Source organism: Hippocampus bargibanti, linkage group LG14 (genome assembly GCF_051943395.1).
Source record: "Hippocampus bargibanti isolate YZ-2025 linkage group LG14, ASM5194339v1, whole genome shotgun sequence".
NCBI classification, from domain to species: Eukaryota; Metazoa; Chordata; class Actinopteri; order Syngnathiformes; family Syngnathidae; genus Hippocampus; species Hippocampus bargibanti.
The window spans coordinates 13,819,587-13,838,505 of NC_142747.1; the positions used below are offsets into that span (position 1 = coordinate 13,819,587).

Below are 18,919 nucleotides of genomic sequence, written 5' to 3' on the forward strand. Positions count from 1 at the left end.
TATAAAAAAGCTACATCTTAGTTCAAGTACCCAACATGATTTATGCACACACATGTCAATATTTCTTGAAGAGGCTAATAATTTGTTTTGTTTAATTGATGCCCATTTGCCTCTATATTTTGATAAAAGAATTATCGTCAAAACAAATACTTGAATTAGTTAAATTTTTGCACAGATTCACGTGTTTTGGAAAACAATCACCAAGTGCATTGCTCAAACAGTGCATAATGTTACAGTGGCTTCAACAAACTACACTCAGTGGAGTTCTAAGTGCTATATTGAATAATTGTTCAAAATCGTTCGGTACATTTTTCAACTCTTTCATCCAATACATTTCAATTCCATAATTATTACAAGTTTTATACTGGTTGTCATTTTCCATATTTAAGAAAAATAATGTTAAAATTCTGCATAATGATTTTTAAAGTATCTAATTATGTGAGGCAGGATGTATTTTCACCATTTGAAAGTTTCTTTGCGTTCTGCATAAAAGGCAAAGTACAGATCAATATGTAACTTCCATTCATCGCCAAAATCCTTGAAAAAACTGTTGCCTCCCAGCTTCACTTTCAGCTCACTCACAATAACCTTTATGAACAATTCCAGTCTGGTTTCCGCCCCCGCCATAGTACTGAATCGGCTCTAATAAAAATCACGAATGATCTTTTTATGGCAGCCGATGCCGGTTCACTCTCCATCCTCATCCTTTTTGGCCTGACCGCGGCTTTTGACACCATTTCCCACCCCATCCTGCTCGACAGACTTTCCACCCTAGGCATCACGCACACCCCACTTCGCTGGTTTCACTCTTTTCTCTCCGATCACTCACAGTTTATCCAAATCAACTCCTTCACCTCATGGTCCTCTCCTGTGTCCTCTGGTGTGCCCCAAGGGCCCCTTCTCTTTATTACCTACCTTCTTCCTGTTGGCAATATTTCCGTAATTTTGGCATTCACTTTCAGTGCTTCGCGGATGACACCCTACTCTACCTCTCCAGCAAACCCGACGCCTCTCTTCCACCTTCATCCCTTTCACTTTGCCTCTCAGAAATTAAATCCTGGCTTTCCCATAACTTTCTCAAACTTAACAGCGGAAAAACTGAACTTCTCCTTGTCGGTACCAAATCCACCCTACAAAAAGCAAACAGTTTCTCTCTCACCATTGACAGTTCTACCGTGTCCCCCTCCCTTCAGGTCAAGAGCCTGGGTGTCATCCTTGATAATTCGCTATCTTTTCACTCACATATAAATAACATAAAAGTCAAAGTCAAAGTCAGCTTTATTGTCAAATATGCTAATATGCATGACATACAGCACAGATGAAATTACTGTCCTCTCGGACCCAGCATGCAAGGCACATAACTCGGTCTGTATAGTATTTCCACCTCCGTATATCAATCGTCTCCGTCCCTCTGCTCACCCCTGACTCCGGTGCTATCCTTATCCACAGTCTCGCCACCTCCCGCATCGATTATTGTAACTAACCTCTCTTTGGTGTCAATCAGAAATTTATCCATAAACTCCAACTAGTCCAAAATTCTTCAGCCAGGATCATCACTAAAACCGCCTCCTTTCATCACATCACCCCTGTCCTCTAGCAGCTGCACTGGCTCCCCGTTAAACATTGAATTCAAAATACCTCTGTTTACATTCAAAGCCATCCATAACCTTGCCCCTCCCCATTTGTCTGACCTGCTTCAAATCTCCGTCCCCTCTCGGTCCCTCAGATCCTCATCCTCCCTTCACCTCTATGTGGCCCCTTCCCGTCTCACCACGATGCGATGCAGAGCTTTCAGCCGCTCTGCTCCCAAACTATGGAATTCACTTCCACCCAACATCAGTAATATTGACTCCCTCCCTATTTTCAAGTCCCACCTCAAAACCCATCTGTTTGAAATTGCTTTCAATGTCTAGTTCAATCTGCTATTTTATTATTTATCATTTTATCTATGGTTTTATTGTTGTGTGCTTTGTTTTTATTGTAAAGTGTCCTTGGGTGTTTTGAAAGGCGCTTGAAATTTAATGTATTATTATTATTATAACTGAGCCACAAATTTTGCAATATTTCCACATGAACAGGCCCACAAAGTGGGATTATGTCACTGACCTCCTCCCTGGATGGCCTCAGTTAGTAGGCTGTGAAGGTGATGTGGTTTGCAAAATCCTCTCTAGGGACAAAATATCCAAAATATTTATGAAATACAAATTTATTTGAAAACCTCTCAGTGACAACCGAACCTTGCTGCAGTGCTTCTTGAAGAGATGCATCATGGCTTTAATTGAAGGAAGAGCTGCCTGATGGGGATAATGAGGCTGTGGGGAGAAATTGATCAAGTCAGAAATAATTTTCATTATTCAATTGGAATTGTGAATGTGGCTTATAGCCTTTCACTGTACAAATTACCGCAGTTATTGAAGTGAGGTCACGTGTGGGTTGTTTAGCCGGGCTAGAAAAAAAACACAACAGACTTATTTTAGATTTGAATATATGTAATGAATTTATTCTTTGGTTGCGTTATTCAGCTACCTCATCAACACGAGCAACAAAATCATTAAGTGCTTTACAGATTTTAGCAGTATGCAACAGGGTGCGATCTGGGATAAATAATACGTTTCAGTGTAAAATCTAATCCAAAGAAAAAGGACTCACATGGCGGCATGGCCTTGCTCGGTAAGTACCCGCAGCAGAAAGGCGCCTTGTTGATTGGCCTCTGCGGTAGATGGGATGATGACATAGCGACCTGGTCGCAGGCGGCCACGGAGAACCACTTCCCGCCGCGATGAGTAGTAGCTGCTACTCATTGCCGGACGGAGCTTGCGCAAGTCTTCAGGTGACAGGTGGGTGCCCTCATGAGGCGCCTGGAAGGACCAAAGCGCGTATTGGGCATTTTAATAATTTAGTGATTTCGGAAACACTATGATGAGCCCTGGACTCTGTTTAAAAGTTGGATGTTCTACCGACTGTGATGTCCAGTGTTTGTACAAAAATAACCAAATGATGAGAATTTACAACATATAACGCCTGAACAGGGACTTGAACCCTGGACCCTCAGATTAAAAGTCTGATGCTCTACCGACTGAGCTATGCAGGCTGAGTGTGAAAAATTACCATATGCAAGAGCAATTTATAATTCACAATGTCTGAACAGGTATTTGAAATCTGGACATTTAGATTAAAAGTATGATGCTCAACCTACGACACTGTGTGTGAGTGTGTATGCGTATGTGTGTGTGTGTGTGTGTGTGTGTGTGTGTGTGTGTGTGTGTGTGTGTGTGTGTGTGTGTGTGTGTGTGTGTGTGTGTGTGTGTGTGTGTGTGTGTGTTTGTGCGTGCGTGTGTGTGATGAATTTGTGTGTTTACCGGGTATATGTGGAGAGCAATGGACAGGTCGATGCCTCTGCGTCTTTGATATTTCTGCATAAGTGCCAGAATAAAGGCGCAGCGCGTGGGAGGCTCAGATGATCCATGCTGCACTTGGGAGAGGACCAAGCCAAACTGTGGATTTTGCCAGAACCAACCTGAAACACAAACACACAAAGTATTTAGGAGCAAAACTCCACTGAAGCTGTTCCGTGACTCTGCATGAAAGATCCCGATCCACCGGATGAAATTGAGAATCGCAGATTTGTTTTTCCGAACTCTTGATAATATCCATACCATTATTTGTTTGTCCAGAGTTTCGATTGTAATGGAATGAATAATATATAAAAGTATAAGTACAAACAACATTGTTTGTCTACACAATCATCAATAGTTTTTGATGTTGACTTCCTCAAATTACATTACAATAGATCATTTTCCTTCTTTTTTCAGCTTTGCATTGAGACGAGACCATAAAGTTTCCTGTCATGCGCAATGTGACTTTAACTCTTTCACTTCCATTCCCGAATTTATTCGGGAATTGAAAACATGATGTGGAGCGCCATTCCCGAAATGTTTAGGGTTTTGGTTTTTCTTGCTGGGGGCTGCCGATAAAGACCTCTGGCAATGTTTTTTGCTCCCACAAGGGGCAGCATTTGTCTTTTGTACAGCCGCCCCTAATTGCACCTCATATTACTGCAGATCCATATAACTTTGGAATTAACTTTTTTCAGATGAAAGAAGAGAGTCTAAGGTTTCTTACGGTGCATTGAATGTTTATGTAGTCCTAAAACTCAATATTCTGTGGGTTATTCTGTGGGAATTGAAGTGAAAATGACAAAAACCCTGGCACTGGAGTAGACACATTTTTGCACGTCAGTGAAGAAGTTAAGAAATAATAACTCTCTATCATATGAAAAATGTTGTGTCTCGGTGTATTTACCCCCTTTAGGAGAGCCCCCGGCAGAGACATGTGGCACCCAAGTCCCATGATGCATTGCGCACGACCACGGCTGTACACTGGCATCATTCTGAAGGTCAGCTAGGTGACACACCTCCATTGTCTCAAAGTTCTGCCGAAAGTCAGACACCGACATCCTGCACAAAACCATGATTTTTATTTCTCTCTCACTAGTTCACGACTTTGCTTTCTATCATGTTCTCATGCTTTGATCTTTTCTTTCCTGCTTGTATCTCTTTCGCTTTGAGAATCATTAATTTTGTTCAGTAACATGATTCACCTTGTGATGTTACAGTATGTAAAAAAAAAATCCACCACCAGTGATGCTAATTTAAAATTCACCTTTTGGGTCTATCCTGGATGGCAATACTTGGGATTTTCTACTTTGTGTCCTGAAGCTCGGCTTTCCTTTCTATTCCAATCATTTATTTATGTATGTATATATTTATTTATTGATTTATTTGGGCCTTTATGTATGTACTTATGTGTGTGTGTGTGCGTGTGTGTGCCTGTGTGTGTGCGTGTGTGTGTATATATATATATATATATATATATATATATATATATATATATATATATATATATATATATATATATATATATATATATATATATACAGTAAAGTCTCGTTATATCGATATCGGATATATCGATAGTCCCGGTTATATCGATACTATTTCTATGCACGCACGGAGAAAATTACATGCAAACAGGGTGGGATATATCGATAGTCCCGGTTATATCGATATTTTTTCGGACTCCCTTGAATATCGATATAACGAGACTTTACTGTATATATATATATATATATATGTGTGTGTGTGTGTGTGTGTGTGTGTATGTATGTACGTATTTATTTATTTATTTGTAATAAACTCACCAGAACTCTCCGTCCTCCCGCTGGATTCGTTGCAGCCTCTGTTGTTCCTGGGCGCTCACAGTGTTCCATTCAGGCCTGTAAAAGCAGTGTTTGTAAAAGATCTTAATAAATAATCAAATAATAAATATTTCAGATTGTCTCCTTCATGAATTAATTTGTCTCAAAATTTGAGATAGATGTTTTTGATAACTTGTTGACTGTTTTTAATACAGAGCACTATAATAAACCATCGTTAGAGTCAGTGAAATGATCCAAACCCATTTTCGTCACTCCATGGGCCCAGCCACTCTGTGTTGCCCCATGGGTTGAGAATACGCACCAGGTCCACAGGTCCATAGGTGGTCTGCACCTGATGGTTTAAATGTGAGGTAAACAGCCAAAGCGTTTATATATGTTGATTCAAACTTTTGTAATAATAAGACAGTAAGTAGATTTACTTATTTCTTTTCAGTGGCCAGTGGAAGAATCTGATTTATTCCCTCTCAATTCACCTTTTTTGAGTTGTCAAATTTACCAGACATTTAGAGATGAGAAATAAAAACCCACAAGTGACAAGCACAAGTTTACCTTTTCCACGGCAGTCAGTGAGTAAGCATGTCTGAACATGATTCCCAGATCATTCTTGTATTCCACAGGACCCTGCAGGAGAAACGTGTCCATTAAAAAAGTCATTAACAAAAGTCATGACTCATATCAGAATAGACAAGTACCTTTAGGTGGAGTTTTGAAGAAAAGGTGGCAGGATTAAAATCAAAATGAGGCTTGACAGGCCTTGGCAGCTCTTACCTGCGTGTTAGCACAGTTGATTAGCGCTCCTTTAGCAAGCAGCTCAGCCAGGAAGGCCGGAAGCTCCCTGGGAAGCACGGCCACACTCAGAACCTCTGCCACGCCACCCGTCATGTCGACCATAGCCTCGTGAGGGAAACCCATGTCGAGGGCACGGTAGCCGCCTTTCAGCCTGGATCAAACGCAGAATAGACGAACAACAACCATTCACACTCACAATCACACCACGGGACAATACAGGGTGTTCAATTAACCTATCATGTGTGAGATAGAAATAATTTTCAAAATGAAATCTGGTATCTTGAGTCAGATGGTAATAACATTTCAAGAAAACATGCTCGGAAAGAAACAACAATTTGGTCATTTTGGTTTGAAATTGATATTAAGGGCCATTTTGCACATTTTCAGGCAACCTTTAAAGGTCAACCGACGTCTCCGGACAAGTTGTGTCCATAATTTGTAAAATAGCTTCAAATGACTTCTACTGAGCGTATTTTACAAAGATTCCACCGCATATAGCTATATTTTACGTTTTAAGACTCGCGCTGAAGATTCAGGAAGTCTTGTTTTTGAGTTGGTGACGAGTCCGTACGTGACGTCACTAAAGGACCGCCCTTTGACCGTAAAAAAGACGTATTGTAGCGGTCCTTCCATCACGTCAATGTATTTTGCTGTACTTGTTTGGTCTGGGGACCTCGTGTTGCACCCAAAAGCCGCCAGAAGAGGGCGTCCAAGCACCATATAAGGAATTTATCAGCCTGTGGAAGCGGAGGTGGCCACTGGAGGTCGCCATTTTGTGCCTCTTTTTTTTGGATGAGAGATTTTCCCCCAATGTTGCCTCAAAATGGCACATATAATTCTTTAATCGATTGCAAACATGTATGCTTTCCTCTTCAGAACTATTTGAATCATATTCATAACTGGACGTGTAACAAGAAAGCATATTCTCAGAATCTGAAGCCATTGTTTTGATTCACAAGCAATGCAAGACGTCTTGGCGTCACGTCACGAACTGGGGGTGGGACTTGAAAATGAAAATGCCCAATTTCGCAGCTCAATTTTTTTTGCAGATTTTGGACACTTTAAGTCATTTTTATTGGTGTTTTGCATTTGACTAAAAATATCATACTGTGTGTTTTGGGTATTTTAGATGCTATAAAACGTTTTTCTGGTGTCAGTTAAAAAACAAAAAAGTGACGTCGGTTGTCCTTTAAAGAGAGGGATTTTATCTCACAACTAAAATGTTAGCCATAAAGGCTACTTGTCAAATGGGTGTGGTTGTAAAACAATTGGAAGCAAACGCGTCCTCACTTGGCATATGCCTTCTCAAGCAGGGAGCTCCAGAACTCTCGTTTTTCCGGTGAGCTGAGGTAGATCAGATTGTTTCCATAAGTTGGTAGCAGGTCATCGATTTGAACGTCCTCCCACTGACCGTACTGCCAGAACTATGGAGGGGAAGGAGGGACATTATCCATTGTAGTCACCGCTGTCCCTGAAAGATTAAACACCTGCTAGAGTAGCACATTTGATACAATGGAGTATTCAGGACATTGATGAGAAACTAAATTAAGAAAAAAAAAATGTTGTTCACTTTTTAATCTCTTGGAATACAATTGCATTACTTAATTAATTTTAATTTTGTATAAAATAAAATAATGGAATTTTAAAGAAAATGTGTTCTGACAAGATTTTTTTTTTACAGGAAAAATTCACTCACATATTTTCCCCCTACTTTTAGAATAAAGTAAGATTTTTAGGGAATGAATAGCAATTATTTATGACAAGGGACATATTTTGGTGAAATCAACATGTACCAGCAAGTCTTATAAGAATACTGGTTATTGATATTTTTCCTGAACAACAGTTTTTAAACAAAAAAAAAAAATAGAACACCAAATGAACCCAAAGTGAACACCAATAACAACATGGATATTTTTACCCGAAAGGTGAAGCTGCCATTGTATCCATCCTGGAAGGTTTGTCCGGGGGGGACCACCTTGCGGAGCAGAGGTTGGTGTACGGCCAGAGATGCGATGGCAGAAAGCAACCAGCAGTCACCTGAGGTCGTGGGAGAAGTTGAAGAGAAATAGCAGGAAGTTAAAATATTGCAGACTTCAGTCGACAGACACTTTTACAATCTTTTGAAAATTCACTCACCAAAGCATGTCTTCTATGAGAACAGAGCCCCATAAATAAATAACAAACAAACAAACAAACAAACAAATAACCAAATAAACAAACAAATGAATACATCCATAAAAAATAAATCAAGTAAAAGTTTTATTTGATAATCAGAGTTACTACTGCAGTGGTGACCTACAAAATTTTGGTAGTCTATCATAAACAGACCCACACAAAAAGTCTCAATAAACTATGCATGAAAACACATAAAAAGTCTGCCATTTTGGTTTGAAATAACCGTACAGTATAGTCGTTATTTAATAGTTTATGAATGTTTGGAAGATGCATCCCACAAAGCCAGTTTATTTTATCAACATACCAATCACAGATCAACCACAAAAATGTCTCGAGAAGCTATACTTGGGGGCAGAAAAAAAAGAATACGCAGGAATTCTGCCATTTTGGGTTGACGCTGCAATTTTGGACATTTCCAGTTGTTTTTCAAAGAAAAAGACTTTCAGATTTAGTCCATTTTCTACCACATTTGGGCCGTGTATACGAGATGTAGGGCAACACTAAATCAATTTAGTCCCCTTGTGCACTCACTTAGCTTTCCTTGACGAACATCCAGGCGTGACGCTCCATCAATAGTGAACTGGGGCGACGAGCACAGCTCCTAGCATATAGGAAAAAGTGTACAGATGTCTGTAAGTATTAAAAACGTCTGCTACTACGAGTCTACAGTCAGGTTCCTACTTGTCCCAGGTGTGTGCGCTATGTTCTTGCTATACAAGTCTTTCTGGTAGTACAGAGGAACATATAGTAAACTATTAGTACTTAAAGTTATTGAATTGCTCTCTTCATTCCACCACGAAAAAAGATCAAAGTTATCAGAATTTAGAAGTAATATTCCCATATCACATATGAATTTATGCTCTGCCCCCTCCCCTACTGAAAAAAAGCCACCTGTGCAACAAAGGTGCACATCAATTGAGAGAGCTTTAATGGAAGAGTTATGAAAAAAGGAAGCTTTTGAAACGTAACCATGTAACTCAACATATTTTACATTGTAAAAAAAACCTTCCAAGCACGATCCACAAGAACCCAGGCGCAAATACACACATAAGCAACATAAAAAGTAGATGATGAAAAGAACAGGGAACTGGTACATAGCATATTGTGAGTTATTTTTTTTCTATGACCGAGTTGAAAGGATGAAAATGTATTCATTAGACTTTGTTTACTGTTTGAGAAATGTTATACTGGTGTGCTGTCAAGTCACATCCGGTTCAATACCTGGGGACATAATTGAATAGTTGATATACATGTATTGTATTTGTGTTTTTTTATATTTGTTTGCATTTTTTTATTACTTTTAGAATTAATATAATTCATAGTGATGCAGATGTGGACGTGAAGGTGAACGTTATGACGCGCCAGTCTACGTATAAGTAGTTTGTGAATAACCGCATAATGCAAGTAGTTGACCTTGGGCCGCTTCCACTTGACGCCGGCCTTCATCTCTAGCTCTCCGAGTGGGAAATGGTAGTCGACGTAAAGCCCGTCACGGCCCACCGCCATCCTCTCTCCGTTAAAGTCGGCGTCGCTGGCGCCCTCGCCCGGGTCGTCCGCCGCCAATAGTTCCGCGAGCCAGCGGCGCGACTGGGAACCTAGCAGCTCGTCTGAGCACACCGAGTAAGAGTCGTCATCGTCCAGCGGCGGGGGTTGCAAGGAGCCATCCGACTCGGAGGACAAACTCGGCGACTTCTCCATCTCTCGGTTAGGGTTCAGTGGACGACAGCAGAGTATAGCCGTCCAGATCAATTTAGGTCTTGTTTAGGGTGTCATACACCAAACCACAACACGCCCTCAATGTAGGTACGGCTCACCTCAGCGTGGGCGGATGACGCCAAAGCGTCGTATGTAGCCGCTTTTGAAATTTGAGCCACTGTAGGTTATGGCAAATCAAAACAGCAGATTAATCGATAAATATTATGCAAGTTATACTGTGAGGTATTCATATATTATCTTAAAACGTCATGTCGTGAGGGACAAAAACAATTTGCCCGAATGAAATTTTCCAAAACGGGATTAAATTTGTAAAATCATACCGCGCCTCGGGATTTTTTTTTTGCTCCAATACAGTATTGATGATAATAATAATAATAATAATAATAATAATAATAATAATAATAATAATAATAATAATAATAATAATAATAATAATAATAATAATAATAATACATTTCATTTCTAAGTGCCTTTCAAAACTCTCAAGGTCACTTTACAGTCACAGGAAACATATCAGGAGAGCACTCACAAACTGGGTACCCTCAGTGGTCGTTTAACAAATGTCAGAAGGAAAGAATAGGGAATAAAACCAAACATTCTGAAGCTACAAAAAGGAGAGGAGTAGCAGTACCTTACATTGCAGGAGTTTCTGAGAAACTACAAAGAGTCCTTTGGCAACACAAAATTCCTACTTCTTTCAAACCGATAAACACTATAAGGAAAAAATTAGTGCATCCAAAAGACAGGCTGCCAAATGAAAAACAAAGTAATGTAGTTTATTCAATACATTGTAAGAATGAAAATTGCAAAGAGCAATACATTGGGGAGACTAAACAAATTCTCAGAAAATGACTGTCAACATCGCAGGGATAATACTAGTGGGCCTCAATCGGCAGTACATATGCACCTAAAAGCTAGCCACCACTCATTTGATGACAATGAAGAACCCCCAACCTGAGAGCAGGGACCTATCATAGCAGAGTCCGGCACCGCCATGTCTGGACAGTAGGGATATATATATATATATATATATATATATATATATATATATATATATATATATATATATATATATATATATATATATATATATCCACACAACCAGGATCTACAGCAGTGATATCGGAATGTCATTCGGGCTGGAGAAATGTAGTCGGATGGTGACTAAGAGGGGCAAGGTAGTCCACACTGAAGGGGTCTCACTCACTGAAGGAACAATAGCAGACATTGAAAACAGCTACAAGTACCTCGGTATACCACAGGCCAATGGCAACCTCGAATTAGCAACAAGGAAAGCGGCTACGACCAAATACCTCCAGCGGGTGAGGCAAGTCCTCAGAAGCCAGCTCAATGGCAAGAACAAGACAATAAACAGCTATGCCCTGCCAGTGATCAGATACCCTGCAGGAATAATAAGGTGGCCAAAGGAAGAGATTCAGACCACGGATGTTAAGACCCGAAAACTCCTCACCATGCACGGAGGGTTCCATCCCAAGTCCAGCACCCTGAGACTGTACACAAGCCGTAAGGAAGGAGGCCGGGGACTAGTGAGTGTGAGAGCCACTGTCCAGGATGAAACATCCAAGCTCCATGAATACATCAAAGAGAAGGCTCCAACGGATGATGTACTCAGAGAATGTCTCAGTCAATGGGGAACAGAGGATGAGGTGCTGGAAGAGGGACAATCATGGGAGGAAAAGCCCCTACACGGGATGTACCACCGAACCATAGCAGAAGTGGCTGATCTCATGAAGTCCTATCAGTGGCTAGAGAGGGCTGGCCTAAAGGACAGCACAGAGGCACTCATCCTGGCTGCCCAAGAGCAGGCCCTGAACACCAGAGCCATAGAGGCAGGGATATACCACACCAGACAAGACCCAAGGTGTAGGTTGTGCAAAGAGGCACCTGAGACAATCCAACACGTAACTGCAGGGTGTAAGATGCTGGCAGGGAAAGCCTACATGGAGCTCCATAACCAGGTGGCTGGCATAGTCTACCGAAACATCTGTGCAGAGTATGGACTGGAAACCCCAAGGACAAAATGGGAAACACCTCCCAAGGTGGTGGAGAATGACCGAGCAAAAATCCTGTGGGACTTCCAGATACAGACTGACAAGATGGTAATGGCCAACCAACCAGATATCGTGGTCATAGATAAATGGGAAAGGAAAGCCGTTGTCGTGGATGTAGCGGTCCCGAGTGATGGGAACATCAGAAAGAAGGAACATGAGAAAATCGAGAAATACCAAGGGCTCAGAGAGGAGCTGGAGAGAGCCTGGAAGGTAAAGGTGACAGTCGTGCCTGTGGTGGTCGGAGCACTTGGGGCAGTGACCCCAAACTCGACGAGTGGTTGCAACAGATCCCGGGAACAACATCGGATATCTCGGTCCAGAAAAGCGCAGTGCTGGGAACAGCACGGATACTGCGCAGAACCCTCAAGCTTCCTGGCCTCTGGTAGAGGACCCGAGCTGAAATGGGGACAGACACCACCCATGGTGGGTGAGACGAGATTTTTTTTTTTTTTTTTTTTATATATATATATATATAGGGCCGAAACTACCAGTAAGACTTTAGTTCGCTGAAGAAGCATCTTGGATGAGAAGCGAAACGTCCGACACCTTCAAAGAAGTACAGATGACGGCAGAAGAAACCTTTTCATCGATGGACCACTCCTGTACGACTGAGAGCTTACACAGACGAGTCACAGGATCGGTTTTTCTGCGGGTGAGATGCGGCAGCCACATGCGCCAACATTCACTGAACCCGGAAGTAATTCAAATAGATAGAAAGCTAGCCAGCTACCCAATAGATAGCCAGCTAGATGGTTAGCTAACTAGCTAGATAGCCATCTAGCTAATAGCTCGATAGCTAGCTAGACAGATAGGCAATAGATAGCCAGCTAGCTAATAGATAGAAAATGAATAACAAAGTTAGCTAGACAGATAGCTAATAGAAAGCAAATTTATAGCAAAAGGATAGCCAGCTAGTAGCTAGCTAATAGATAGGAAATAATTTGTTTTCCTCATGATACTTTTTTCCACGCAAGATTATTTGACTCTCATATGATATAAATCATATCCTTGCAAAATTACAACATTGTACAAAAAGTGTGTTCTTGCAACATTGTGACATTTAAAAAAATTGCCTTGTTTGTTTTCACTACTGAATACTGTACTTTACTGCACCACATTCATACTCCTTCACTTTTTCTTTGACATGTTCAGAAATATCCAGTTAATAATACACTTTCATATCATCGATGTTACAACTAAGTGTGTGAGAGAGAGATGAAATCATCACATTAATTCAAAATAAGGACAAACAAGACTGGAAATTATAATTTATTTTTATTGTGTGTGTGTGTAAATGATCGTGTTTGCTCTATGTATGTATGTGCATGTGTCACTGGGATGTGGCCATGATACTGGACACGCCTGTGCAAGGAGACAGAAAAATATTTTTTTAGTGATGTTTAGCGAACAAAAGGGTGAACATCTCATGTTGTGGTACTGACTCTCAAAGTCGATCTTCTCCACGATGTTCTTGGGTTTGACACTCTCTTCTTGATTGAAGACAAAGATCTGTCCGTCTTCTGTCTCTGTCCAGCTATACCTGTTCATCCACATCTTCACCTGTGTGTCTGCAATGTGACACACACATAAAAATCAAAGTAATAACTTTATATCTGACTTCCTACTACATCGGCTATTTGACCGACAAGCAGAGGTGGCAGTGAGTCACATTGCGCAAGTGTCAAGTTACCGCGGGAAAGAAAAACTAATAATCAGGGAAGTTGAGTTGCCGCCAAATTTTAAGCAAGTTGAGTCAAGTCATCACATACATAGTTTAAACAAGTTGTAAGTGAAGTCATAATCAACTTGCTCAGTCACAATATTAATTGGAGTGTTAAAAATATATTTTCACTGATTATGACACAAAAAGGTACATGACACAAAAAGAACTACTCTAAAATTGAAAACAACTTACCTCATTCACTGCCATTCCAGAATGTGTTCAGGAATTGAAAATATGTCATAGAGCGCCATTCCTGAATTTGTTCAGGTTTTGTTTTTTCTTGTTGGGATGCCGATAAAAATGCTGGCCAGACCTACGGCAATGTTTTTTCCCTTCCAAAAAGGGGGCAGCATTTCCCTTTTTTCCATGTTAGCAGTCTGTTCCAGCTTCAGCTGTTATTAAAGTGCTTTACAAACCAATATGTATTGCTTTTTGGACAGCCACCCTCATCTCAAGTTCATATAACTCCAGACCCAATTTAGGAATTAGCTATTTTTTATGATGAAAGAAGAGACTAAGGTTTCTTACGGTGCATTGACTGTTTATGCGGTCCTAAAACTCAATATTCTGTACGTCCTGGGATTTAAGTGACAATGACAAAAACACTGGCACTGGAGTGGACACATTTTTTCACATCTGGCAGTGAATGAGTTGAGGAAGTATCAAGTTCATTTATGTATACAGTGATACCTCGGTTCTCGACCATAATCCGTTCCAGAACCCTGTTCGAAAAGCGATTTGTTTGAACACCAAAACCATTTTTCCATTACAAATAATGTAAATCGTTTTAATCCGTTCCAACACCCTGAATGTTTACCTTTTTAGTACAGTGTTTTATACATGATTTTGTGCATGAAATTGCACATTAAAATGCTGACCAACACATAAAAAGCAATGTATATCTCAGAAAATGTTAAGCAAAATAGCTTAACAAAATGTCAGCGAATTACCTCAGATTTTAAGCCCTTGTTAAAACATATCGTGATCAAAATGAGTGAGAAAGCGGGATCAAGTAAGGGGGCAAAACATATTACTTTCATGCGGAATGGGAAAATGTGGAGCGGCATTTTCGGACTGTTTATGGAAAATACGATATTGACTTCCCGCCGAAAAGCCAGATGAGAAAGAGAACGGTGGACGAACTAAAATCCCAGTTGTCCGGAGAGCAATCATTTTTCACTCAACACACTTCAAAAGCGCCACCGAAGCATCGTTCCGGGTGAGTCACGCCATCGTTAAAAAAACAGTCCTTCCAAGACGGAGAGATGGTAAAAGAAGCATTCGTTGAAGCAGCTGACTCCTTGTTCAGGGACTTTAAAAATAAGGCAGAGATATTATCTTCAATCAAAGCTCTGCAGCTGTCAAGACAAACAGTTACGCGGCGCTGTGAAGCCACGGCTGAGGATTTAACCCAGCAAATGTGGAAAGACATCGGAGATTGTGAGTGTTCTCACTGCTGAAGTCCAGGGCTCGTGGACAGTTCTGGAACTTACTCACACAGGAAAAGTACCCCAACATGAGGAAATGTGCTACCTCCTTGACTGCATTATTCGGCTCCATTTATTTATGTGAGTCGGCCTTTTCCTACATGAAGATCATTAAGTCCAAATACCGTTCCATCATGAATGATGAACATTTGGAAATGTGCTTGAGGCTGGCTGTCAGCAGCTACTGTCCGGACTATGCATCCCTGGCTGATTCAATTCAGTGCAAGTCATCAAAGTAAACTCAGGTAATTACAAAAAAATGTTAATAGTTATTTATTATGTTATGTATATGTAGTTATTATGTGTGTTGTGCAATATTGTCTTATTCAGTTATGCAAGGTACATCAACATACATTGTACATACAAAGAATCCTTAAAACATTTTAAAATAATTATTTGCATTTTTGTCGTGGGTAGATCATTTTGACTTGGTTGTTTTTATAAGTAGCTCGTATGCTGAAAAAGTGTGAGCACCCCTGCTGTACTGGATAGAACTTACCCAATGGATCTCCCAGCATTTCGGCCAACAGGCGGCGCTCTATCGTCTGGTAGGTGATACCCACCACATGGCAAATGACTGCACAACAAACACACTTCAATTGCATTGTCAAATCATCACTTTTTAACTCCTGTTATTGACAATTTCTGATGGTATTTTTACACACCATTTACCAAAAATTGAATCGGTTTTTACGATGGCAGAAAATATGACCTACCTTGTAAAATTACATAAGTTTAGTATGTATATTGATGCATATTATTTTGTGTGTAGTGTTTGTTTGGTTATAAAAATAACGACTTTCTTTTATATGTACAACTTTATCCAAATGGAAAAATGCCTTATTTTCATTATTTAAAACAAATTAATACTCATGAAAATCGCCTTTTGATGTTTACTTCAGTCATTAATTAATCAACAATATAACTAACCACAACTATTAAAACAATTGTTAGTTTGAACTCAAATATATAACATGTTTGCATTATAATAATAATAATAATAATTTATAAGCGCCTTTCAAAACTCTCAAGGTCACTTGACAGTCACAGGATGAGTTATACACATATATATTTTATGACATGCAATAATCAGTTGATTAGGTATTGAAATTAGTGTGTCATTAAATGTTAATTTAATGTTAAAATTCTGCATTTGCATTTTATATTAATTACCGGTAGTTAGAAAAACTCACAGTAGTTAGAAAAACTCACACTTGCGGACCGAGTCTTCAAAGCCAGTAATTCCATCGATGAGCTCGCGGTTCTCTTCAAGACTTGACTGTGAGGAACAGGAAAAGAGCTTTCTTCAATCACAGTACAATATTTTTTTTTCAATGAAAAAAAAATCAATCAGCCAAGTGTGTGTGATACCCAGAAGCTCTGGAAGTGGCAGGTTTCCAGCAGGTTTCCCAGGTAGAGGATCTGCCTGATGGGGCGCTCCTCTTGCTGCGGCACTGTAGTCAAGGAAATGGACCCGCCAACCCAACTTTTGTCACGAGGACACAATATAATGTAATATAGCGGTAGAAGTTTTCAATTAGAGTAAAGTCGACTAATCATTCTTAATAGTCTTTTTATGCAAATCCAAGTAAATCTTTGTAAGGTTGAAAAAGCATATGGGGTAACCCAAAATGTCAGTTTCAGACTCCTCGTGAATTCATTTAAAGAATTATTGTACTAAACAATGAATTCCCTTTGAGTTTGTCAGTCACCTATGTTGGCAGTTAACTGCTAACTTGAGTGAATTCACTTTTGCATTTAATTCTACAAAATTCAGAACAATTTTTGTAGAAAATCCTAAATAAGTATGAGTTAAGAGTCACATGGTTCATCAACCCAAATGTCATACCAAAAGTTGGTTAGCAGAGTATGTAAAAAAGCCGAAACATTTCATTTTCCGACCAAGTAATTCGCCTTTTGTACAAATCGCATCCACCCAATACCTCTTGCCAGAGCTTTATTATGAAGCTCTCAACAAAGTTTAATATTTGTACAAAATTTTACTCAAATCTCACAAAAGTGCATGAACCTGTCAAAGCTGGAATTCGTACCGAGAGGATACGTGTGTCTGGTCAATCATGCACTTGCAGAGCGTGAAGTCCGTGTGGGGCAAATTGGTGAGTGCCTTGAGCAGGATTTGGGAAGTCACATTGGTCTGGAAGTAGGGTGGGTTGAACTGGTACCTTTCGGAAACCACATGACATTGTGACGCCGTTACAAAATACAGTAACACTTATCAATTTGGGTGGGACTCACAGCTTGAGAACAGCCAGGTTGGCTTCCAGGTCGTATGCGTTTTCCCGTGCTTGCGTCTCCACATAACGCTCCAACGTGGACAAGTTTTCTGGGTTATATCTGACATTTGAAGGGACAGTAGAGAGAATAATAACGTGAAAACGCCATAGGGGGCAATGATTTAAGAAAATATGATTTGTAGGAGAATTGTTTTAAAATCATTAAGTAAAATTAACTTACCGAAAGATTTGCCACTTTTGTACAATTAAGAATTGTTTTTGTTCAAAATGTGCTAATTTCGAGTCAGCGACTGTGTTTTAATTCAATGGACCACAAAGTTACAGCTACCACGAAAACATGTACATGGAGGGAGTCCAAACTGAATATCGAATTGACATGACATGCATAAACCTCAAGTAAAAGAGTAATTTTCGAGAAGAGTTACTATTATTTTTAGGAAAACCCAAACCTGAGACATGTCTGATTTTAAAGGCAGTGGGTAGAAAAACGTAGCTAGCATTCCCGTTAGCATGCAGCTACTCTCAATGTAAACCAAGCAAACTTTCATACCGATCAATTCCTCGTAAGAGTTTGGCCACGTTCGCTTTCATCAGCTCGAAAGTCGACGACATTTTCATTCAAGAAACGAGGAAAGCGGGAACAATTTGGAGCACGAATTCAATCCCCACACGTGGAGCGAAAACAGACGGCAGTGAAGTGAAAACAGAGTCGGAAGGGAAAGATCGTCGGGCCGGAAAAGAGACGCCATCAGGCCGGAAATGAAAAACTGAGATCGGGGAAACAAGTGGCAGGAATCATCTTAGTAACAAGCAACTCAACTGCGACACGCATTTAAGGCAAATGACAGCGACATTCATGTGATGCCTTTGATTCAAATGTACCAGAGTATAATCAAATCAAATTACCTGATTATTTAACAGTCAATGTCGAATATATTTTTATGTTTGGATTTCTGGCAAGTTTTCTCGGTTATCATAATGCCCACTAGAGGACAGCAAAACCTGCGGCGGCGTTCGTTTTGACGTATATCGGATCCACAGGTTTGTTCCTCGTTGCGTTTTTACCCAATAGCGTCATAATACGTTTGTATTTTATGGCTGACATTTTATGTATCCACTTTAAAATACTGAACTATATTTTATAATTGTTTATTTTTTCAAATGTTTGTTCGGTTTTGCCTAATATGTTCCCCAATGTTGGTACATTTTTAAACCTCGTTTCCCCCCATCAATACTCATATTTGCATGCATTTGTCATTATTTGCGATATTTTCTCCTAAATGTGTAAATTTTTTACAATGTCTTTTTTATTTATATTGTTTTTCTCCAGGTCCTGCGGTTTCCTCCCACATTTCAAAAACATGCATCAGAATCATCTTTATTGCCAAGTATGTAGATCACACAAGGAATTTGTCTCCGGTAGAACACGCTGCACGTATCATGGTAGGGAGAATGAACTCTCCAAATTGTCCCTAGGTGTGAGT

At 40.0% G+C, this 18,919-nt stretch overlaps 2 protein-coding genes and 1 non-coding gene across 5 annotated transcripts in view; all 3 read right to left on the reverse strand.

Annotated features, from left to right (window-relative positions):
• Nucleotides 1-9,995, reverse strand: part of LOC148888422 (calpain-9) — an 11,203-nt gene extending 1,208 nt beyond the window's left edge. For both annotated transcript variants that reach the window (XR_016117231.1, XM_089014422.1), the window contains exons 1-14: nucleotides 9,596-9,995; nucleotides 8,714-8,783; nucleotides 7,926-8,044; nucleotides 7,298-7,431; nucleotides 5,987-6,158; nucleotides 5,768-5,839; nucleotides 5,458-5,549; nucleotides 5,201-5,275; nucleotides 4,303-4,457; nucleotides 3,360-3,517; nucleotides 2,650-2,858; nucleotides 2,404-2,446; nucleotides 2,238-2,312; nucleotides 2,107-2,167 (exon numbers count right to left, since the gene is read on the reverse strand). Coding sequence is in view for 1 of the 2 variants with exons in the window: in XM_089014422.1 (XP_088870548.1) it covers nucleotides 2,107-2,167; nucleotides 2,238-2,312; nucleotides 2,404-2,446; nucleotides 2,650-2,858; nucleotides 3,360-3,517; nucleotides 4,303-4,457; nucleotides 5,201-5,275; nucleotides 5,458-5,549; nucleotides 5,768-5,839; nucleotides 5,987-6,158; nucleotides 7,298-7,431; nucleotides 7,926-8,044; nucleotides 8,714-8,783; nucleotides 9,596-9,880 (1,720 nt within the window). In the remaining variant the exon portion in view is untranslated. The remainder of the gene's footprint in view (nucleotides 1-2,106; nucleotides 2,168-2,237; nucleotides 2,313-2,403; nucleotides 2,447-2,649; nucleotides 2,859-3,359; nucleotides 3,518-4,302; nucleotides 4,458-5,200; nucleotides 5,276-5,457; nucleotides 5,550-5,767; nucleotides 5,840-5,986; nucleotides 6,159-7,297; nucleotides 7,432-7,925; nucleotides 8,045-8,713; nucleotides 8,784-9,595) is intronic.
• On the reverse strand, nucleotides 3,019-3,091 carry trnak-uuu (transfer RNA lysine (anticodon UUU)). Its single transcript has one exon. It is a non-coding gene; the product is annotated as a tRNA-Lys (tRNA).
• Nucleotides 9,996-13,226: 3,231 nt separating the features above from the next.
• Nucleotides 13,227-18,184, reverse strand: eif3k (eukaryotic translation initiation factor 3, subunit K). Of its 2 annotated transcripts, none has more exons than XM_089014344.1 (8): nucleotides 17,986-18,184; nucleotides 17,437-17,535; nucleotides 17,243-17,363; nucleotides 16,552-16,626; nucleotides 16,393-16,459; nucleotides 15,680-15,757; nucleotides 13,413-13,538; nucleotides 13,227-13,332 (listed from the first exon to the last, which is right to left on the reverse strand). In XM_089014344.1, exons 1-8 carry the CDS (start codon nucleotides 18,051-18,053, stop codon nucleotides 13,301-13,303), a joined length of 666 nt encoding a protein of 221 aa, XP_088870470.1. In that variant the 5' UTR covers nucleotides 18,054-18,184; the 3' UTR covers nucleotides 13,227-13,300. The 2 variants fall into 2 exon arrangements, with proteins under 2 accessions (XP_088870470.1, XP_088870469.1); XM_089014343.1 differs by having other exon boundaries at nucleotides 16,552-16,629; nucleotides 17,986-18,183.
• Nucleotides 18,185-18,919: the final 735 nt, after the last annotated feature.